This window comes from Perognathus longimembris, chromosome 14, assembly GCF_023159225.1.
Source record: "Perognathus longimembris pacificus isolate PPM17 chromosome 14, ASM2315922v1, whole genome shotgun sequence".
NCBI lineage: Eukaryota > Metazoa > Chordata > Mammalia > Rodentia > Heteromyidae > Perognathus > Perognathus longimembris.
This window is the reverse complement of record NC_063174.1, coordinates 43718357-43737876: the sequence shown is the minus strand read 5'-3', so window position 1 is coordinate 43737876 and position 19520 is coordinate 43718357. Positions and strand designations below refer to the sequence as shown.

The 19520-nt window shown below is 40.0% G+C and overlaps 1 protein-coding gene across 1 annotated transcript in view; it reads left to right on the top strand.

Moving 5' to 3' along the window:
* The window catches only part of Sptlc2 (serine palmitoyltransferase long chain base subunit 2), a 107140-nt gene that overhangs the window by 80961 nt on the left and 6659 nt on the right, over positions 1-19520 (top strand). The window contains exon 10 of the mRNA XM_048362975.1: positions 19350-19485. Coding sequence (XP_048218932.1) covers positions 19350-19485 — 136 coding nt within the window. The remainder of the gene's footprint in view (positions 1-19349; positions 19486-19520) is intronic.

Sequence of the window (19520 nt, the reverse complement as noted above, 5' to 3'; positions counted from 1 at the left end):
AAATATTTCTAAACATTTGTGGGTTTGTTTGTTTGTTTTTTCCATGTTGGTCTTAGGGGTTGGACGCAACTGAATGTGTTCCTGCTTTTTTTCTAAGGCTAATGCCCTACCACTTGAGCCATAGTTCCACCTCCAGCTTTTTGGTTACTACCTGGTGATATGAGGCTCATGAACTTTCCTACCTTGCCTGGCTTTGAACTGCAATCCTCAGACATCAGTCTTCTCAGTAGCTAGAATTATAGGGATGAGCCATCCACGAGTAGCCATTTTTTCCCCCTTTTTTATTGCCAGTCCAGGAGCTTGAACTCAGGGCCTAAGCTCTGGCCCTGAGCTTTTGTGCTCAAGGCTAGTTCTCTACTTGAGACACAGCTTCACTTCCAGCTTTTAGTGATCATCTCACAGACTTTCCTGCTCAGGCAGGCTTCAAACTAAACTGCTCAGATCTCAGCCTCCTGAGTAGTTAGGATTACAGGCATGAGCCTCCAGTACCTACCTCTTTTTGTTTTTCTTTTTTCTTTTTCCTCTCTAAAAAATCAGTTTGTTTAGGATCCCAAATACAGACTTGTCAGTACTGGGGCTTGAGCTCAGGACCTCATATTCCCACTGGCTTTTTTGGAAATACAGGATTTTATTTGTTCATTTTGTTTGTGAGACAGGACCATATTATCAGGGCCTTATTAATGTTGTCCAGGATAGCTTTAAGTCTTCTAAGAAGCTGAGGTTACAAACGTATACCACCTGCTTGGCTTTCAAACATGGGATTTTTAAATATCAATATGTTAATTTTTTCTACCTATTCATTCTTGCTTATAAGAGCAATACTTGCTCATTTTCAGAAACCTAGGTATTACAGGTATGAATCACAGAAAGTAAAGAGCTCCCTGTGATCTTATGTCCCATGAATATTCTATGTTAATTGATGGATACATACAGATTTCTTCTTTTTAATGTACTTATACAAATGATATTTTATACAAATGGTATTTTATGTATAATTGCTTTTTAGTAGTGGCATTTGAATAGCACCACTTGATTAGACAAGTGACTGGTAGTCAGTTACAGGAGGGAAGTAAATGAAGTTATTTTTGCCTTTTTAGTAGCTACAGGGATGTTTCATTCATGTTTCATTCATGTTAGGATTTATTCCATAATTTTGGCAAGAGCAGTGAACAGATGAGTTCTGTCAAGACACCCTCCCTCCTAAAACTCCCAGTGTTTAGTTGTGCTTAAGAATAACAAAACAAAGGAAGTACATTGCAAGAGTATAATCAGCTTATGAATTCCCCATGCATTGGGAAGCTAACACTGTCTGACCAAGTGATTTGTATATACCCTGTCTTAAAAACTCTGTCATTATGGTAAGGGATATGTTCGGTGTTTTTCCTGCATTTTATGTACATAATTTATCTAGTAACATACCATATAAGGCTAATGCATAACAATGTTAATTCCCCCTGGAGTATTTTTCTTTTAGACACAAAGGAAGTGTTATTCCTTGTTAATTTTACTACAATTTTTCAAGAGCTAGCTGCCAGTGAGAAGTGGATCTAGCTGTTTTTCCTCTTACGCTTTTGTTCTGAGTTAGTTATCCTGAGACACCTATGCTTTTGGGCTTTGGGCTTTTTCCATCCTGATGAGGGAGTCGGTATTCTGGCTTCTCTTGCTGTCATATATTTTTTGTTCTGGCACAGCTTTGATAAGTAATTTGTATATCATACAGAAATAACAGATTAAGCTGTGTGTTCAAATGTACATTTTATAATTTTCAGAGGTTTCTTCAAGGAATTGATCGAGGACATAGCTCATAATGATTAGTGTGAGGGGCTGGGGATATGGCCTAGTGGCAAGAGTGCTTGCCTCCTATACATGAGGCCATGGGTTCAATTCCCCAGCACCACATATACAGAAAATGGCCAGAAGGGGCGTTATGGCTCAAGTGGCAGAGTGCTAGCCTTGAGCAAAAAGAAGCCAGGGACAGTGCTCAGGCCCTGAGTCCAGGTCCCAGGACTGGCCAAAAATAAATAAATAAATAATGATTAGTGTGAAAGGAAGTAGTTAGGACACATTCCCACACGAACCACATCCCTCCTGAATGGGGTATGCACATATGTCAAGAGCATGCAGCCCAAGTACATAGAACTGTATTCAACAGGACTTGAAGTGAGAGTAGGCCCTCATGGACATTGTAGGAAAAGGTTACATTTAGATGAATGTGCTGCTTTTACTCCTATTGGTTTTCTCTCTGTCCTTTTAGTGTATGAATGAATGAATGGACCTTAGAGTTTAAAAAAAAAAAAAGCTGTTCTCTATTGTCTTACCTTTTCTCTTTTCTTCTAGCTCTTTACCACTGTTCTAGAAAACAAAGAATATATACCCATATATTCCTGGAGGTTCTCCCCAAATCTGAAGATAGAATAGTGCCCTTTTGTTGTTGTTGTTGTTGTTTTGAGGTTTTTTGGTACAGGTCCTAGGGCTTGAACTCAGGGCTTAGGCATTGTCCCTGAGCTGTTTTTGCTCAAGGCAAAGAAAGTGCTCTATCACTTGAGGCACACCTCTACTTCTGGCTTTTTTGAATGGTTAATTAGAGATAGAAGTCTCACAGATTTTCCTCTCAGGCTTGCTTCAGACTGCAATCCTCAAATCTCAGCTTCCTAAATAGTGAGGATTATAGATAGCAAAAAAAAAGCCAAGGACACTGCTTATGCCCGGAATCTAAGCCCCAGGACTGGCAAAAGAAAAAGAAAAGAGAGAAAATAAAAATAATTTTGTAAGATAGCAGTGATGCACATCCTGTAAACCTAGCACTTGGGGAACTGAAGTTGGAGGATCCTGAGCTAATGACCAGTCTGGTTTACTAGTGAGATCCTGTTTTTAAACAAATTCTATAAACTACCTTGCATATATACATATAAAATAGTAAAAGTAATGAGTTATTTTTGATTTTTTGCCAGCATTGGGTCTTAAACTAAAGGTCTCATTATCTTACTTGGCTTTCATATTCTTGGCTGGCACTCTGCCACGTGAGCTATTCCTCAAATTCTGGATTTTTGCTGGTTAATTGGAGTTCATCTCATGATATACCTGACTGGGCTGGCTGGGAACCTCAAACCTCAAATCTCAGCCTCCTGAGTAGCTAGGTTTATAGCTGTGAGCCACTGGTACCCAGCACATAATGACTTTTTAAACATGTTAGGCATTCTGTTAAGTGTTTTACATGCTTTATGGATTATGTCATTTTCTTTTTTTCATTTTTTTTTTTTTTGCCAGTCCTGGGCCTTGGACTAAGGGCCTTTGCACTGTCCCTGGCTTCTTTTTGCTCAAGGCTAGCACTCTACCTCTTGAGCCACAGCACCACTGCTGACCATTTTCTATATATGTGGTGCTGGAGAATCAAACCCAGGGCTTCATGTATACGAGGCAAGCACTCTTGCCACTAGGCCATATTCTCAGCCCCATTATGTCATTTTCTTTACATAACCTTATCTTCAACCCCATTTTGCAGATGAGGAAACTGGACTCAGAATTTAAATTGACCAAAACCAGGATACAGGGCTGGGGATATGGCCTGGTGGCAAAGGTGCTTGTCTTGTATACATGAAGCCCTGGGTTCAATTCCCCAGCACCACATATATAGAAAACAGCCAGAAGTGGCGCTGTGACTCAAGTGGCAGAGTGCTAGCCTTGAGCAAAAAGAAGCCAGGGACAGTGCTCAGGCCCTGAGTCGAAGGCCCAGGACTGGCAAAAAAAAAAAAAAAACAGGATACATTGGTAGTCTGATTTCAGAAGCTTAAATACTAGCAAAATGTCCATGGAGCTAATAAATGAAGCATAAAAATACTGTAATTGTTAGTTCCTCCCTCCCTCTCTCTCATTCTCCTTGCTTTATATTACATTCGATTGGACCTTGTCATGACTTCAGGTTTTTTGTTTTGTTTTCTTTTGTCAGTAGTGGGGTTTGAACTCAAGGCCTGACCACTGTTCCTGGCTTCTTTTTGCTCAAGGCTAGCACTCTACCACTTGAGCCACAGCACCACTTCTGGCTTTTTCTGCTTATGTGGTACTGAGGAATCAAACCCAGGGCTTCATGCTACGCTAGGCAAGCACTCTACCAAAAAACTAGGCCACGTCCCCAGCCCCATGACTTCAGGTTTTAAAATTACCTTCCTGCATCCCTACTAATCGTGTTGAGTCATCTTCAGAAAAGAAGGCCATCTGTTTGTCTCTAGTACTCACACTTAAGGTCATTTGCTTCACAGGGATGATGTTTAGTGGATGCTGTGGTGGTAGAGATGGTCTCAGAGAATAAAGCCAACTGGTTAAAGCTAGCTTCAGAAAAGTAGCATGTTGCCAGTCACCAGAGGCTCACTCCTGTAATCCTAGCTACTCAGAAGGCTGAGATATGAGGATCATCATTCAAAGATAGCCTGTGTAGAAAAATGTCAGACTTACCTACAATTAACTAGCAAAAAAGGTAGAATGATTCAAGTAGCATGATTCAAGTGGTTTCATACCAGCCATTAAAGAAAAAAGTGCTGGGCGCTGGTGGCTCACGCCTATAATCCAAGCTACTCAGGAGGCTTGAGATCTGTAGGTTGCTGTTTGAAGCCAGTGCAGGAACGAAAAGTCTGTGAAACTCTTACCTCCAACTAACCACCAGAAAACTGGAAGTGGCGCTGTGGCTTAAAGTACTAGCACACTGGCCTCGAGCAAAATAGCTCAGAGACAGTGTTCAGACCCTGAGTTCAAGCCCCCTAACCGACCAAAAAACAAGGAGAAAGCTAAGTCAATAAGAAAAGGATCAAGTTGCCTACCCATGGTCACATAGTTGCTAAGTGGTGGAGCCAGAATTTGAACCTGTGTATCCAGTTCCGTAGTGATTTTGGTATACTACACATTTACTAATCTGTTAGATTTTTATTTACGCTAACATATGCTAGACTATTACTTGTCACAATGTAGTTGGATATAGGTAATTGAGCTGTGTCATTTCAATCAGTTTGAGTAAATAATAGGGTCTTCATTTTCTTCTCTGAGTCTATTCTAACTTTAACGCTAAGTGTAATCCTGATTGAGATCATGTTGGTCTGTGTCAGATCCCCCGGGGGCTTCCCATACGGTATAGTTCATTCAGGCCTCAGAGGCCCTGCTGATCTGACCACACTGACCTCCTCGGTCCTATCTTCCTCTGTCACACCAGAGCTGCCAGTTTGATTTCCATATTGGACCTCAGCACTGGGCAGAAATGGCCCTTGACTGATTGCGCTCTTCCATGAAGCACCCCTTTGGTGTTTATCCCCCACAGTGGGATCAGGCCCTGCTCTGGAAGGAGACCTGGTGCACCCTACTCAGCTACATGACATTCAGGACCAGGTCTGCATCTGGCGCATAGCGGACTCTCAGGGAGTGTTGAATGCCACTGGCTTCCTCACCACACACTTTCTGAGCGGGCGTCCTGGGGAAAGTGGTGCCTTTGGAATAACCACTGTAATTCTGCCTCTCTGGCTCCTCTGTAAACAGGAAACACATACTAAAATAAAATAAACAAGTTATGGCTTAATTTTATAAGCAAGATTCTTGTTTTTTAATTAGTTTTATGCCAGAGACATGGCTCAGCAGTAAGGCACCAGTTTAGCAAGTACAAGGCCCTGATTTCAAAAACCAATACTGATCCCTAATGAGTTTTATCTTAAAAGTTAAGAGTTTCTTTTTTTTAAAGTTTTTATTATAAAACTGATGTACAGAGAGGTTACAGTTTCATACGTTAGGCATTGGATACATTTCTTGTACTGTTTGTTACCTTGTCTCTCATACCCCCCTCCCCCTTACCCTTTCCCCCCCTGAGGTGTTCAGTTCACTTACACCAAACAGTTTTGCAAATATTGCTTTTGTAGTTGTTTCTCTTTTTTTACCCTGTGTCTCTCAATTTTGGTATTCCCTTTCAATTTCCTAGTTCTAATACCAGTATGCACGGTTTCCAATATACTCAGATAAGATTACAGAGATAGTGTAGATACAATCACAAGAAGGTGATACAAGAACATCATCAATAGTAGAAGCTACAGATACACATGGGATGTTGAAAGTAGTTACAACTGTGATATAACAATCATTTCCATAAAATGGAGTTCATTTCACTTAGCATCATCTTATGTGATCATAAGGGTATAGCTATTGGGCTCTTGTGATCCTTTGCTGTGACTTGCCTAAACCTGTGCTAATTATTTCCAATAAGGGAGGCCATAGAGTCCATGTTTCTTTGGGTCTGGCTCACTTCACTTAGTATAATTTTTTCCAAGTCCTTCCATTTCCTTACAAATGGGGCAATGTCATTCTTTCTGATAGAGGCATAAAATTCCATTGTGTATATGTACCACATTTTCCTGATCCATTCTTCTACGGAGGGGCATCTGGGTTGGTTCCAGATTCTTGCTATGACAAATTGTGCTGCAATGAACATTGTTGTGCTGGTGGCTTTACTGTGATTTTGTTTGTGGTTTTTCGGATAGATACCCAAAAGTGGGGTTGCTGGGTCATAGGGAAGTTCTACATTTAGCCTTCTGAGGAATCTCCATACTGCTTGCCAGAGTGGCTGAACCAGTTTACGTTCCCACCAACAATGAAGTAGGGTTCCCTTTTGGCCACATCCCCTTTTTTTTTTTTTTTTTTTTAGTTTTCTTGATATATGACATTCTTACTGGGGTGAGATGGAATCTCAATGTTGTTTTGATTTGCATTTCTTTTATGGCCAGTGATGTAGAGCACTTTTTCATATGTCTCTTGGCCATTCTCAGTTCCTCATCAGAGAAGTCTAGTTAAGAGTTTCTTGAGGCTTTCTAAAGTCAAAATTCAACTGCTTTGGTATTTTTAAGCTTCTCTAAGAAATCTTGAGGCTTCTCACAACTGTATGTGCATAATTTCATTTAATACTTATTTGGGAACCTACTTCATATAAACTTATCATCTTTCTCAAAAATGAGCACTTCTAGCCAGGTGCCAGTGACTCACACCTGTAATCCTAGCTACTTAAGAGGTTGAGATCTGAGAATTGTGGTTTGAAGCCGGGTTGGGCAGAAAAATCCGTGAAACTCTTAATCGCCAATTAATCACCAAAAGGCCTGAAGTACAGCTATGGCTCAAGTGGTAGAGTGCTAGGCTAGGTTAGGAAAAAAAAAAAAGAGACAGGGATAGTGCCCAGGCCCTGAGTTCAAGCCCCAGCACTCGAGCACATTTACACACACACACACACACACACACACACACACAGCACTACTGTTTTCTTTTTCTTTGAGACAGAATCACACTGCGTAGTACAGGCTGGCCTCAAACTCTTGATCTGCCCAAGTGCTAGGATTACAGGTGTGCATCATCACCATACCCAGCTTGAGCACTTTGTCTTTAATTGACATTACTAAATTTGATGAAACATGTTATTATGTGGAGTAAATAATATGAAATGGAAAATCTTATATGTTCTACTGAGACTTATACATGTTTGTATTTATCTGTAAGAAAAAGAAACATTTAAAATGAGAACTCAAAATTCAGTTGATTTTCTCTGGGGATTAGAAAACCTTAAAGATTGGAGTATTTTTTGTTATTTTAGGTATCAAATCTAAACCTTCACTTGCCGAGCCCTCTTCCCCTTTCCTGGAAGAAGTAAAAGTTATTTTTGGAAATCTGATTTCCTGAATAAGCAGAGTCAAGAATCCCAGAAATTCTCACTATTAGAGGATATGCTTGCACATGTGAAGAATGTCCTGTTTACCTAAGGTTTACCTCGCAGGTCAGCCTTCCTAAACTGTCTCCCTGGTGACTTCCCTGCTCAGCTTCACCCGTGAAGATGTTATTCCTGGGCAGTTATTACATCCTTCACATCCTCAGATTTCAGTCATCTACAGAGCTATTTTTTCCCTACAGAAAAACTGTTTTAGGAGGTTGCGTACACGTACACACGCACACACACACACAACACACTCAGACTTGTTTAAGCTTTTGTAATCTGAAGTTGACCCTTTTTCAGTAGACATGAAACATTTGTTCATGTTTTAGTACTACAGAGGTGTCCTTTTAACTTTTTCTTTGTTGATTACAGTTTCAATTCTACTGTCCCACTGCTTCCCTGAAAAGCAGTCTGAGCCAGTTTGTATTAAGTTACTAATTCTTTATGCCAACCTTCCTTCAGCCTCTCCCTCTTGGCAGAATATACACAAGAAAAACTTACTAGTAAGATATCCCAGGAAAACGTCATTATGGGAATGAAAGATGCACAGATAGGAAGTACATTTTTATGGCCAGTATTGTCTGATCTGTGGATCATTCATAGGATTGTTTTAAGAGAGAAAAGGGGAAAGAAAGGAAGAGCCAGCTCTTTGTGTTTTCATTTCCTGCCTCAAGACAAGGGCTTTAAGTCTGAAGTGCTGTTTTTATAACACTTCCCCTGTCTTACAAATTCTTGGAACACCCAGCACCAGAAACTTTCAAGTTTTTTCAGGTTTGTCTTAAGTAACAAAGGCTAGAAGAGTGCTTGAGCCTACAGCTGTAAGATTCAGTTAGTTCTGTTTGGTTATTTTTTTTTAAGTAAAAGGATAACTATTATAGTTGGCTATATTCAGGAATATGAATAGAGAGATTAGTGTTAACCTCAATTCCAGGTGTGTGTGTGAGAGACAGAGACAGAGACACAAAGAGAGAGAGATTGAGGTTTCAGGTGATTTTTCAAGCACTTAGCTTTTTAATTTAATTTTTATTGTAATATTGATATTCATGTAGTAAACATCACATTTCTTTTTTTCCAATTTTTATTATCAAACTGATGTACAGAGAGGTTACAGTTTCATACGTTAGGCATTGGATACATTTCTTGTAACATCACATTTCTTAAGTATACTATGACATGAACAAATATCAACCCAGACCACAGAGCAGAGTAGAACGTTTCAAGTCTCTGGAAGTGTCCCAGACTGCCTCTTCACTTTACATTCTCCCTTGCTGGGATAACTACTAGTGTTTTCTTCCCCTTCCCCACCCCCTGAATTTGAACTCAGAGCCTTGTGCTTCCTCGGCAGGTGCTCTACTACTTAAGCCATGCTCCCAGCCCTTTTGTGTTTTCATTATTTTTCAAATAGTCTTGGTTTTTTGCCTGGGTTGGCCTGGACTTCAGTCTTCCTGTTACATTTCCTACATAGCTAAAATGACAGAGGTGCCACTGTGCTCACATTTTTATTGGTTGAAGAGATCGTGTGAACTTTTTGCCCATGCTGACCTTAAACTGTGATCCTCCTGATGTCAGCCTGCCAAGTAGCTAGGGTTACAGGTTTGAATCACTGCACAGACGGTGCTGGAACAATTAGATCTTCACATGTGAAAGTATGACATTAGACTCTTGTCTTCTAACATACATAAAATATTAGCAGCTGGGCACCAGTGGCTCACATTTGTAATCCTAGCTACTTTGGACACTGAGATCTGACGATTGAGGTTTGTAGCCAGCTTGAGCAGGAAAGTCCATGAAATCCTCTTTTTGCTTTTTATTCTTTTGTTTTTTTATATTTTTGGCCAGTCCTGGGGCTTGAACTCAAAGCCTGGGCGCTGTCCCTGAGTTCTTTTTGCTCAAGGCTAGCACTTTACCACTTTGAGCCACAGTACCAGTTTTTAGTGGTTAAAAGATTATGCAGCTTAAGTATTTAGCATAAAAGGAATTTGACGTTTTCTTAACCCAGGTTTACTTGTTCTTTTGAGAATACATGAGATTTTCTACCATTTGGATTATTTACTGTTCTGGAATTGGTGTAACAGCAACGGTTTGTTCACACCTGATTCCTCCTTCATAGATGCCCAGGATATGTCCAGCTGAGAGAAGAGTTGTTCTCCACCTAGAATTAGCCATAGTGTCACTAATGCAAAATAATGCCAAGTTAATTGAAGTATTCCTCCACTTGCTTATGGTAGATAGGCAGTAGCATATGTCAGGAGGTAAGATAGGTTAGTAGTTGACAGAGATGTGCTATTGAAGCAAAATATAATTTCCCCCAATTAGGAATTGTTTTCCTGCCAAAAGACAAGGGAACAAACGTTTATTGAGCCTGGCACTGTTCTTGGTATTTACGTACATATTTTTGCTTTAAAGGGACTCAGTGCTGAGAGCTTCTGTAATTCCTATGAGATCAGCCTTTGACAACATAATTTGCATGTGCTTTGACTTATCTAGTATTACCCATTTGTTTAAAAAAAAGTCTTTAAGAAACTCTATATTTTTACATTTCAGTGGACACATATTCTTAACATAGATAGGGGAAATACTGAGGATATTAAAATTTATTTCTGCTATCATGATGTCTTGGAAAGGAGTTTAATTTTAAGTGAAAGAAAAACCACGCAAGTAAAATGTATTCCTTTTTTTTTTTTTTTTTTTTTTTGCCAGTCCTGGGCCTTGGACTCAGGGCCTGAGCACCATCCCTGGCTTCTTCCCGCTCAAGGCTAGCACTCTGCCACCTGAGCCACAGCACCCCTTCTGGCCGTTTTCCATATATGTGGTGCTGGGGAATCGAACCGAGAGCTTCATGTGTAGGAGGCAAGCACTCTTGCCACTACGCCATATTCCCAGCCCAAATGTATTCCTTTTTCTCTTCTCATTATAATCCAACCAAAGTAAAATACTAGAAAGAGCAAACTTCCAAACAAATAAAGATGGACAGTTAAATTTAAATCTCAAGTATAAAATACCAAATAAAAGATAGGGATTCTACTGTTGACGTTATCTTTAAAGTTCTAGGTGAATTTCCTGTGGCGTAACATAGGTGGTTACTGTATATGATTTGGTATACTGGATATTGTATATTTGCCTACCTGATCTAGGGAAGGGAAAGAAAAATGGGAGTGTAAGATATCACAAGAAATGTATTCACTGCCTTATTATGTAACTGTACCCCCTTTGCACAACACCTTGTCAGTAAAATTTAATTAAAAAAAATAAAAGATAGGAAGTTGAGGCCAGCTCTGGCAAAAAGTTCACCAGAACAAACCCCCCTTCCCGCCCCCATCTAAACCAATTGCAAGCCCAGCGTACTGGTAGACTTTTGTCACCCAATATACAGGAGGCATGAACAGGAAGATCATGGTTCAGACTGGCCTAGACCTAAAACCTGAGACCTTGTTTAATAAATAAGGGAAAGTCCACTACTGGTAAGAGAAAGTACTCACACCTGTAATCCTAATTACTTAGGAGAATAAGATCTAGACAATATTGGTTCAAGGCCAGACCAGGCAGAAAAGTTTGATAGACTCCATCTCCAAAATAAGCTTGGCTAAAGCAAACTTGAGGTCCTAAGTTCCTCAGTGCCCATTAAATAAAAAAGAATTTGAGGACTAAAAATTTTCCACTAAATTCTCTGAGGAATTAACTGCACACATTTACTTTTGTCTATCTCTTTCATGCTGAGTTATTTTATAGTAAGAGGTTCTTAAAATGACTTTATCCTAACAAACCATAGTAAAGAAGTTCAAAAGGACAGCCACACAGTGAGGTTCATTTGTAAAGTTCAAGACAATCACTACAGGTTTTTTTTTTCTCAATTGTTATGTTTTTTATTATCCTTAAAAGTGCAGATTTATATTTGAAATGGAAAAAGAATCCGGGCTCCTTAGATCCATCTGTGTTCTTTCTGAGGCAAGAATGAAAACCATAAGAGTTAGGGTTGTTTTTGTTTTTTAAGTAGTGCTAAGCTTTCTTCTTCCATCTATGTTAGAACAAATATTTGCTTCAATTTTAAGAAAACTCCTTAGAGCCAGACACTGGTGTATCACTGCTGCTGTAAGCCTATCTACTCAGGAGGCTTCGATCTGTTCGATTTGCCTAGGCAGAAAAGTCCATGAAACTCTGATTTTTTAAATAGCTATCAAGGGGCTGAGAATGTGGCTTAGTGGTAGAGTGCTTGCCTAGGATGCATGAAGCCCTGAGTTCGATTCCTCAGTACCAATGTAAACTGAAAAAGCTACAAGTGGCACTGTGGCTTATGTGGTAGAGTGCTAGACTTGAGAATAAAAGAAGCTCAGGGACAGTGCCAAGGCCCTGAGTAGCACCAGGACTAGCTCCTCTCCCCCTCCCCCCCAAAAAATCAGAAAGCTGGGCTGGAGGCATGGTTCAAGTAATACCAGCTAAGCACATCAGCACGCCCAAGCCTCTCAGTTTAAACCATGAATTAACAAGAAAAGAAAAATAGAAAGACCTTAAAATGGAACCAGCAGATTAGATTTAACTGGTTTAATTGATTAACTGGTCTTTTATATGATATTTCATTCAAAATAGATAAATGCTCTATTATATGTCAAAATTCAGTGTTAGGCTTTGAAGCCTAAGACACAATGTATATGCCAGAGCTTACTGACTACTTACTTTAAATTACTGGGTCAAACTATAAGAAATGACCTCTTTTTTTTTTTAGGTCAAAACTAGTAAAACACTAGTTTCTTAGATTTGACGAATAAAATAATACTACTTCATTTCTGACTCACTGACTGCCCTTTTTATTGTTGCTAGCAAAATTAGTTATTTGCTTCTCTAGCATCAGACTTGACCTTTTCCACCCAGTCTTTATCCTTGTATTACTCGTCAGTGATATAACAGTTTTTTACTGTTTAAGATAAATATATTAGAGCTAAAAGTGTTGCTGCTGAGCAAATGTAAGGCCCCAAGTTCAAACCCCACCACTGGCAAAATAAATGAATAAAAGATTGGAAAACTCATTTTTCAATATGTCTTATAGTATTCTTAGGCTCCTTCTCCCATTCATTCATGCCTACCATTGCATTTTCCACAGGTGCTGGTTACAAAATGAAGTGTGAACATTGTTACCCAATACAGAGTTACACTTTAAATTTTTAAATTTTTTTTCTTGTTGTGGTAGGGGAAGAAATGCTCTGAATTGTAGTCAGAAGACACTGATCTGCCTTAATCGAAGGCTTTGGAGAAAGTCATTTTGACATCTCTGGTCCTGTTTCTTTTATGTAAAGTATAAATACTATTTTATCTTGCCACCATTTAAAGCAATTAGGATAAAAGGACCTAATAGTAATTATGGTAACTTATTTGTAACTAAAATGCTTAAATACATATTTAGGAGAGAATTCTTTTTCTTTTCATTACCAACCTAAGTTTAAGCTATTTATTTAAGCCATCTCTTGCTATAAGCAAAGGGATGGAAAAAGTTTGTCATTTGATACAAGAAAGGAAGGTGAGTTTAAGGTTCCATATACTTTTGTGGTCCACGTGCAGAAGAATGGTCCAAACCAAAGCTGTGGTCATGGGTGCCTGGGTGATGGTCCAGGTTCTTTACTCATCTTCATAGCCAGTGGGAAGAGGATTTGTATGAGGGTTATGGAATAGAGTATGGTTGCCATCTCCTCAGGGAAAGGGCTTGGTCCTGATGCGGAGATGGGGGTAGGTGACAAACTCCTCCCTGTCCTATTCTTCATGGTGAGACCTCAGGAAGACTTTGAGCATGCTCACTGCCACCCTGGGCCTTTCACTTGCGAGCTGAGCTCTCCTTGCTGTGAGTGCTGCTCTACATAGGTTGCCCCATCTGGGACCAGCCAAGCAGCCGAGAAGCTCGAGACACTAACACTGCAGCCTCCACCATGTTGGTTCTCAACCACCGACGTGGGGGAAGCGGCAGGAGAGAATTCTTTTTCCTGAACTTTATAGCTGTCAGAGTGGAGGCTGATAGTCTCAACTCTAATGTCTGTCAACACATAATTTACTGAACAACATTGTGGTATATGTATCCTTACCATGGAATACTATTCAGAATCAACAAAGGTATGTAAGTTGGGCATTTTTAAGTACCTGTCCTCAGTGTTTCAGGTTGTATGTATGAACATTATACTCCCTGTGTTTTCTTTGTTTGTTTTGTTTTTGTTTGTTTGTTTGCTTTGTTTTTTTTGGCCAGTCCTAGGCCGTGAACTCAGGGCCTGAGCACTGTCCCTGGCTTCTTTTTTGCTCAAGGCTAGCACTCTGCCACTTGAGCCACAGTGCCACTTCTGGCCATTTTCTGTATATGTGGTGCTGAGGAATCGAACCCAGGGCCTCATGTATACGAGGCAAGCAGTCTTGCCACTAGGCCATATCCCCAGCCCTCCCTGTGTTTTCTTGAGACTCTTCTTGTCACAGAACACATAGGGAAGGGCAATGGAGTTGAGATTTCCAGCTTTTCTATTCAGAGTTTGCTTGGAAGGCAAGTGGAGGCACACACTTGTCGTCCCAGTGTGTGGGAAGCTGTGGCAGGAGGATTGGGAGTTCAGTGCCTGCCTCCGGATATGCAATAAGACCCTGTGTGTCTCAAAGGGAAAAAAATCCAAAGAAAATAAAAAGCTGGGTGCCCATGGCTCATGCCTTGTAATCCCAGCTACTCTGGAGGCTAAGATTTGGAGATTGCAGTTCAAAGCCAGCCTGAACAGGAAAGTCCATGAGACTTTTATCTCCAATTAACCACCAGAAAACAGGAAGTGGCACTGTGGCTTAAAGTGGTAGAGTGCTAGCCTTGAGCAAAAAAGCTCAGACAGTGCCCAGGCTCTGAGTTCAAACCTCATGACAAACAACAGCAAAAAAAAAAACCAAAAAAACAGGAGGCAGGGGGAAGCTTGCTTAGCATTCATGAAGCCCTGGGTTCTATTGTCCCACATAAAGAGAAAAGGCCAGAAGTGGCACTGTTGCTCAAGTAGTAGAGCACTAACCTTGAGACAGAGAGGCTCAGGGACAGAGTCTAGGCCCTGACTTCAAGCTCCAGGACTGGCAAAAAAAAAAAAAAGAAGAAGAAGAAGAAGAAAGAAAGAGGGAAGGAAAGAAGGAAAGGAAGGAAGGAAGGAAGGAAAGAAAGATCTTTCGTACTTTCTTGCCTGCGCTAGCTTTGAACTGCTCGGAACAATAAAAATAGCAGTCAGAAATGAAGTGCTGTCTCATATTAAAAGAATGGAAGCAGAGCAGGTGAATAACCTCACGATGAAACTAAAACAACTGGAGAAACAAGAAATGACAGAATCTAAAACGACTAGGAGGGGAGAGATCACAAAGATTAAAGAAGAGATAAATCTGATTGAAAATAGAAAGACCATTCAACAAATAAATAAGACTAAAAGCTGGTTCTTTGAGAAAATAAACAAAATTGACAGACCCCTTGCAAGACTTACAAAAAAAAGAAGAGAAGAGACTCATATACGTAAAATCAAAGACTCCACCGGAAAAATTACAACAAGTACACACGATATTCAAACAATCATAAGGAGCTATTTCCAAAACCTCTACTCAGCAAAAAACAATAATTTTACAGAAATGGATCAATTCTTAGAGAAGTACAAACTGCCCAAACTGAACCAAGAAGAAATAAATCAACTAAATAAACCAATAACTTACAGTGAGATACAGGAGGTAATCAAGAACCTCCCTACTAAGAAAAGCCCAGGCCCAGATGGATTCACCAACGAATTCTACAAAACCTTTAGTGAGGACCTAATACCAATACTCCTCAAACTCTTCCGCGAAATAGAAACAGGGAGAAATCCCAAACTCATTCTATGAAGCTAATATACTCATTCCCAAACCAGGCAAAGACCCAACAACAAAAGAGAACTACAGACCAATATCACTAATGAACACAGACGCAAAGCTCCTCAATAAAATATTAGCTAACAGAATGCAGAAACTGATCAAGAAAATCATACATCATGACCAAGTAGGCTTCATCCCACAGTCACAAGGATGGTTCAACATCCGTAAATCAATCAATGTAATTCACCACATAAACAGATCTAAAATTAAGAATTACATTGTTATCTCAGTCGATGCCCAAAAAGCCTTTGACAAAATACAACATCCATACCTATTAAAAGCTTTGGAGAGAACAGGAATAGATGGAACATTCCTCAAAACAATAAAAGCCATATACAACAGACCAACTGCTAATATCATATTAAATGGAGAGAAACTTAAATCATTCCCCCTAAACTCAGGAACAAGACAAGGATGCCCACTCTCCCCACTTCTGTTCAACATAGTGCTGGAATCCCTAGCCATAGCAATAAGGGAAGAGGAGGACATCAAAGGGATCCACATCGGCAAGGAAGAAATCAAGTTATCCCTATTCGCAGACGACATGATCTTATATCTGAAGGACCCAAAAAACTCAGTACCCAAACTCCTACACCTAATAAACCAATTTGGCAAAGTAGCAGGATACAAAATCAATCCATAAAAGTCAGCAGCTTTTCTGTACACCAGCAATACACAAACAGAAAAGGAAATTCTGGAAACAATTCCATTTACAGTAGCCAAAAAAAGAATAAAGTACCTAGGGATCAACTTAACCAAGGACGTGACGGACCTATTTAATGAATACTACAAAAATCTAATAAGGGAAATCAAAGAAGACACAGGAGATGGAAAGACCTCCCATGCTCATGGGTAGGCAGAATCAATATAGTGAAAATGGCCATATTGCCCAAATTGTTATACAAATTCAATGCAATACCTATCAAAATCCCAGCCACATTCTTCACTGAAATAGAGAAACCAATCCATAAATTCATATGGAACAGCAAAAAACCTAGAATAGCCAAAGCAATTCTAGGCAAAAAAAAGCAGTGCAAGAGGTATCACAATACCAGACTTCAAGCTCTACTTCAAGGCCATCATAACAAAAACAGCATGGTATTGGTATAAAAACAGATCGGAAGACCAATGGATTAGAACTGAAGACCCAAAAATAAAACCGCACTCTTACAGCCAACTGATATTCGACAAAGGAACTAGAGACATACAATGGAATAAACATAGCCTCTTCAACTACTGGTGCTGGGAAAACTGGGCAGCCATATGCAGAACACTCAAAGTAGACCCAAGCCTATCACCATGCACCAAGATCAACTCAAAATGGATCAAGGACCTCAATATCAGACCTGAATCCTTGAAACTACTGAAGGACAGAGTAGGAAAGACGCTAGAACTTATAGGCACAGGAAGGAACTTCCTGAATAGAGTCCCAGGGGCACAACAAATAGGGGAAAGACTCGACAAATGGGACTACTACAAATTAAAAAGTTTCTGCACAACTAAGGTCATAGCCACCAAAATAGAAAGACAGCCAACGATATGGGAAAGGATATTTACCAGCACAGCACCAGACAAAGGCCTGATATCTGTCATCTACAGAGAACTAAAAAAACCAAGCCCCTCCAAGCCCAATAAACCTATTAGGAAATGGGCAAAAGAGCTAAAGAGAGACTTCACAAGAGAAGATATAAAAATGGCAAAGAAACACATGAGGAAATGCTCAACATCCCTGCTAGTAAAGGAAATGCAAATAAAAACAACCCTGAGATACCACCTCATCCCAGTTAGAATGGCCTATACTCTGAACTCAGGAAACAACAAATGCTGGAGGGGGTGCGGGGAAAGAGGAACCCTTCTCCATTGTTGGTGGGAGTGCAAATTAGTACAACCACTTTGGAGAACAGAATGGAGGTTTCTCAAAAAGCTCAATATAGACCTACTCTATGACCCAGCCATACCACTCTTAGGCATCTATCCTAAACAGCAAAACCCAAGATATCAAAAAGACATTTGTACCTCCATGTTTATCGCGGCACAATTCACAATAGCCAAAATATGGAAACAACCCAGATGCCCCTCCACAGACGAATGGATCCAAAAAATATGGTACTTATACACAATGGAATACTACATAGCGATTAGGAATGGTGAAATATTGTTATTCGCAGGGAAATGGTCAGAACTCGAACAAATAATGTTGAGCGAGACAAGCCTAGAACACAGAAAACAAAGGGGCATGATCTCCCTGATATATGACTGTTAAGAAAGGGAGACAGAGGGCTGGGGATATAGCCTAGCGGCAAGAGTGCCTGCCTCAGATACACGAGGCCCTAGGTTCGATTCCCCAGCACCACATATACAGAAAACGGCCAGAAGCGGCGCTGTGGCTCAAGTGGCAGAGTGCTAGCCTTGAGCGGGAAGAAGCCAGGGACAGTGCTCAGGCCCTGAGTCCAAGGCCCAGGACTGGCAAAAAAAAAAAAAAAAAAAAAAAAAAAGAAAGGGAGACAGAGAGACAGTAGAGACCAAGTCTGTGAATACTGTATATGTTCTTGATACATTGTATATTGTATATATGTCTACCTGACCTAGAGAAGGGATAGAAAAACAGGATGTAAGATATCACAAGAAATGTACACACTGCCCTACTATGTAACTGTACCCTTTTTTGCACAACACCTTGTAAAAAATTTTGTGTTCAATTAATAAACAAATAAAAAAATAACGTTTTGGATAATGATGAAAAAAAAAAAAAAGAAATGAAATGCTGTGATTTTATTCCTGAAATCCAAGAGACTACGCCATCAAACATTCAGTGTTTTACTAGTTCATTTTAATCTGTTTGTGCTTTAGGGAAGATGAACAAAATAGGGTTAAAATGTGATTTTGCATTATTACAGAGGCTAATGCTGTCTCATAAGTTTGAAGGAAAAAGTAATATAAAGATTTAAAATATATGTATTTACTACTATTATTGTTGTGTTATACAGAGGGGTTACCATTTCATAATTCTGGTAATGCGTACATTTCTCTTTCAGACCACATCACCCCTTCTTTCACTTTCCTCTTGTTTCCTCCTCGCTTCCCTGCCCTCAAGTTACACAGTTCATTTTCCACATAGTGTATACTAACTACCATGCAAAAGTAAAGATTTTTAAAAGGAAATTTTGAGGCTAAGATGGCTTTACCTCTGGCTTACATGTAGAAGTACTGGCAGTGTGGCTAGTTGGGATGAATGTGGAAGCTGGGAGGTGTGGTGTGTGTCCTCTGCTGTGCTCGTCCTCCTGTATGGCGGAAGGCAAGTGTCGATCTTGGTGAGAGTCTGCTGTGAAATGCAGATGGGAGCAAGCAGCCTGTCTGCTGTCAGGAATGGTGGATGGCTGAACTTCTGCAGGGATGTGACTGTACCATGCAATCAGTAGTCATTAACCTTTGTTTTTACCTTAGTTTAAAATCTACTCTCCAGCCAGCAGTGTTGTCCAGTGTACTTTAGCATTTCTGAGTTAAGATGCAAAGCACCAGAAAAGTCAGAGAAAAAAAAAAGGTGCATTAGTAGCTAGAATGACTAAGTAACTGTATTTATTTGTATTTGTATTTGTATTCCATTCAGTTTGCTATGTGAAATAGTTTTTTGTTGGAGGAGACAAAATGCAGGCCTGATTAGACAGAAAAGATAGAGGAGAATAAGAGGATTGCTTCTTTTTCCACTCCTTTTTTCTTTAGTATTTTATTTTCTCTTCACTCAATTTTCCAGGCAAAGAGTGTGTGCAGCAGTTAGCTGAGAACACCAGGTATTTCAGGAGACGCCTGAAGGAAATGGGCTTCATCATCTATGGAAATGAAGATTCCCCGGTGGTGCCTCTGATGCTTTACATGCCAGCCAAAATTGGGTGCGTTTGGTTGTGGGTCACAGACTGGTCTCTCA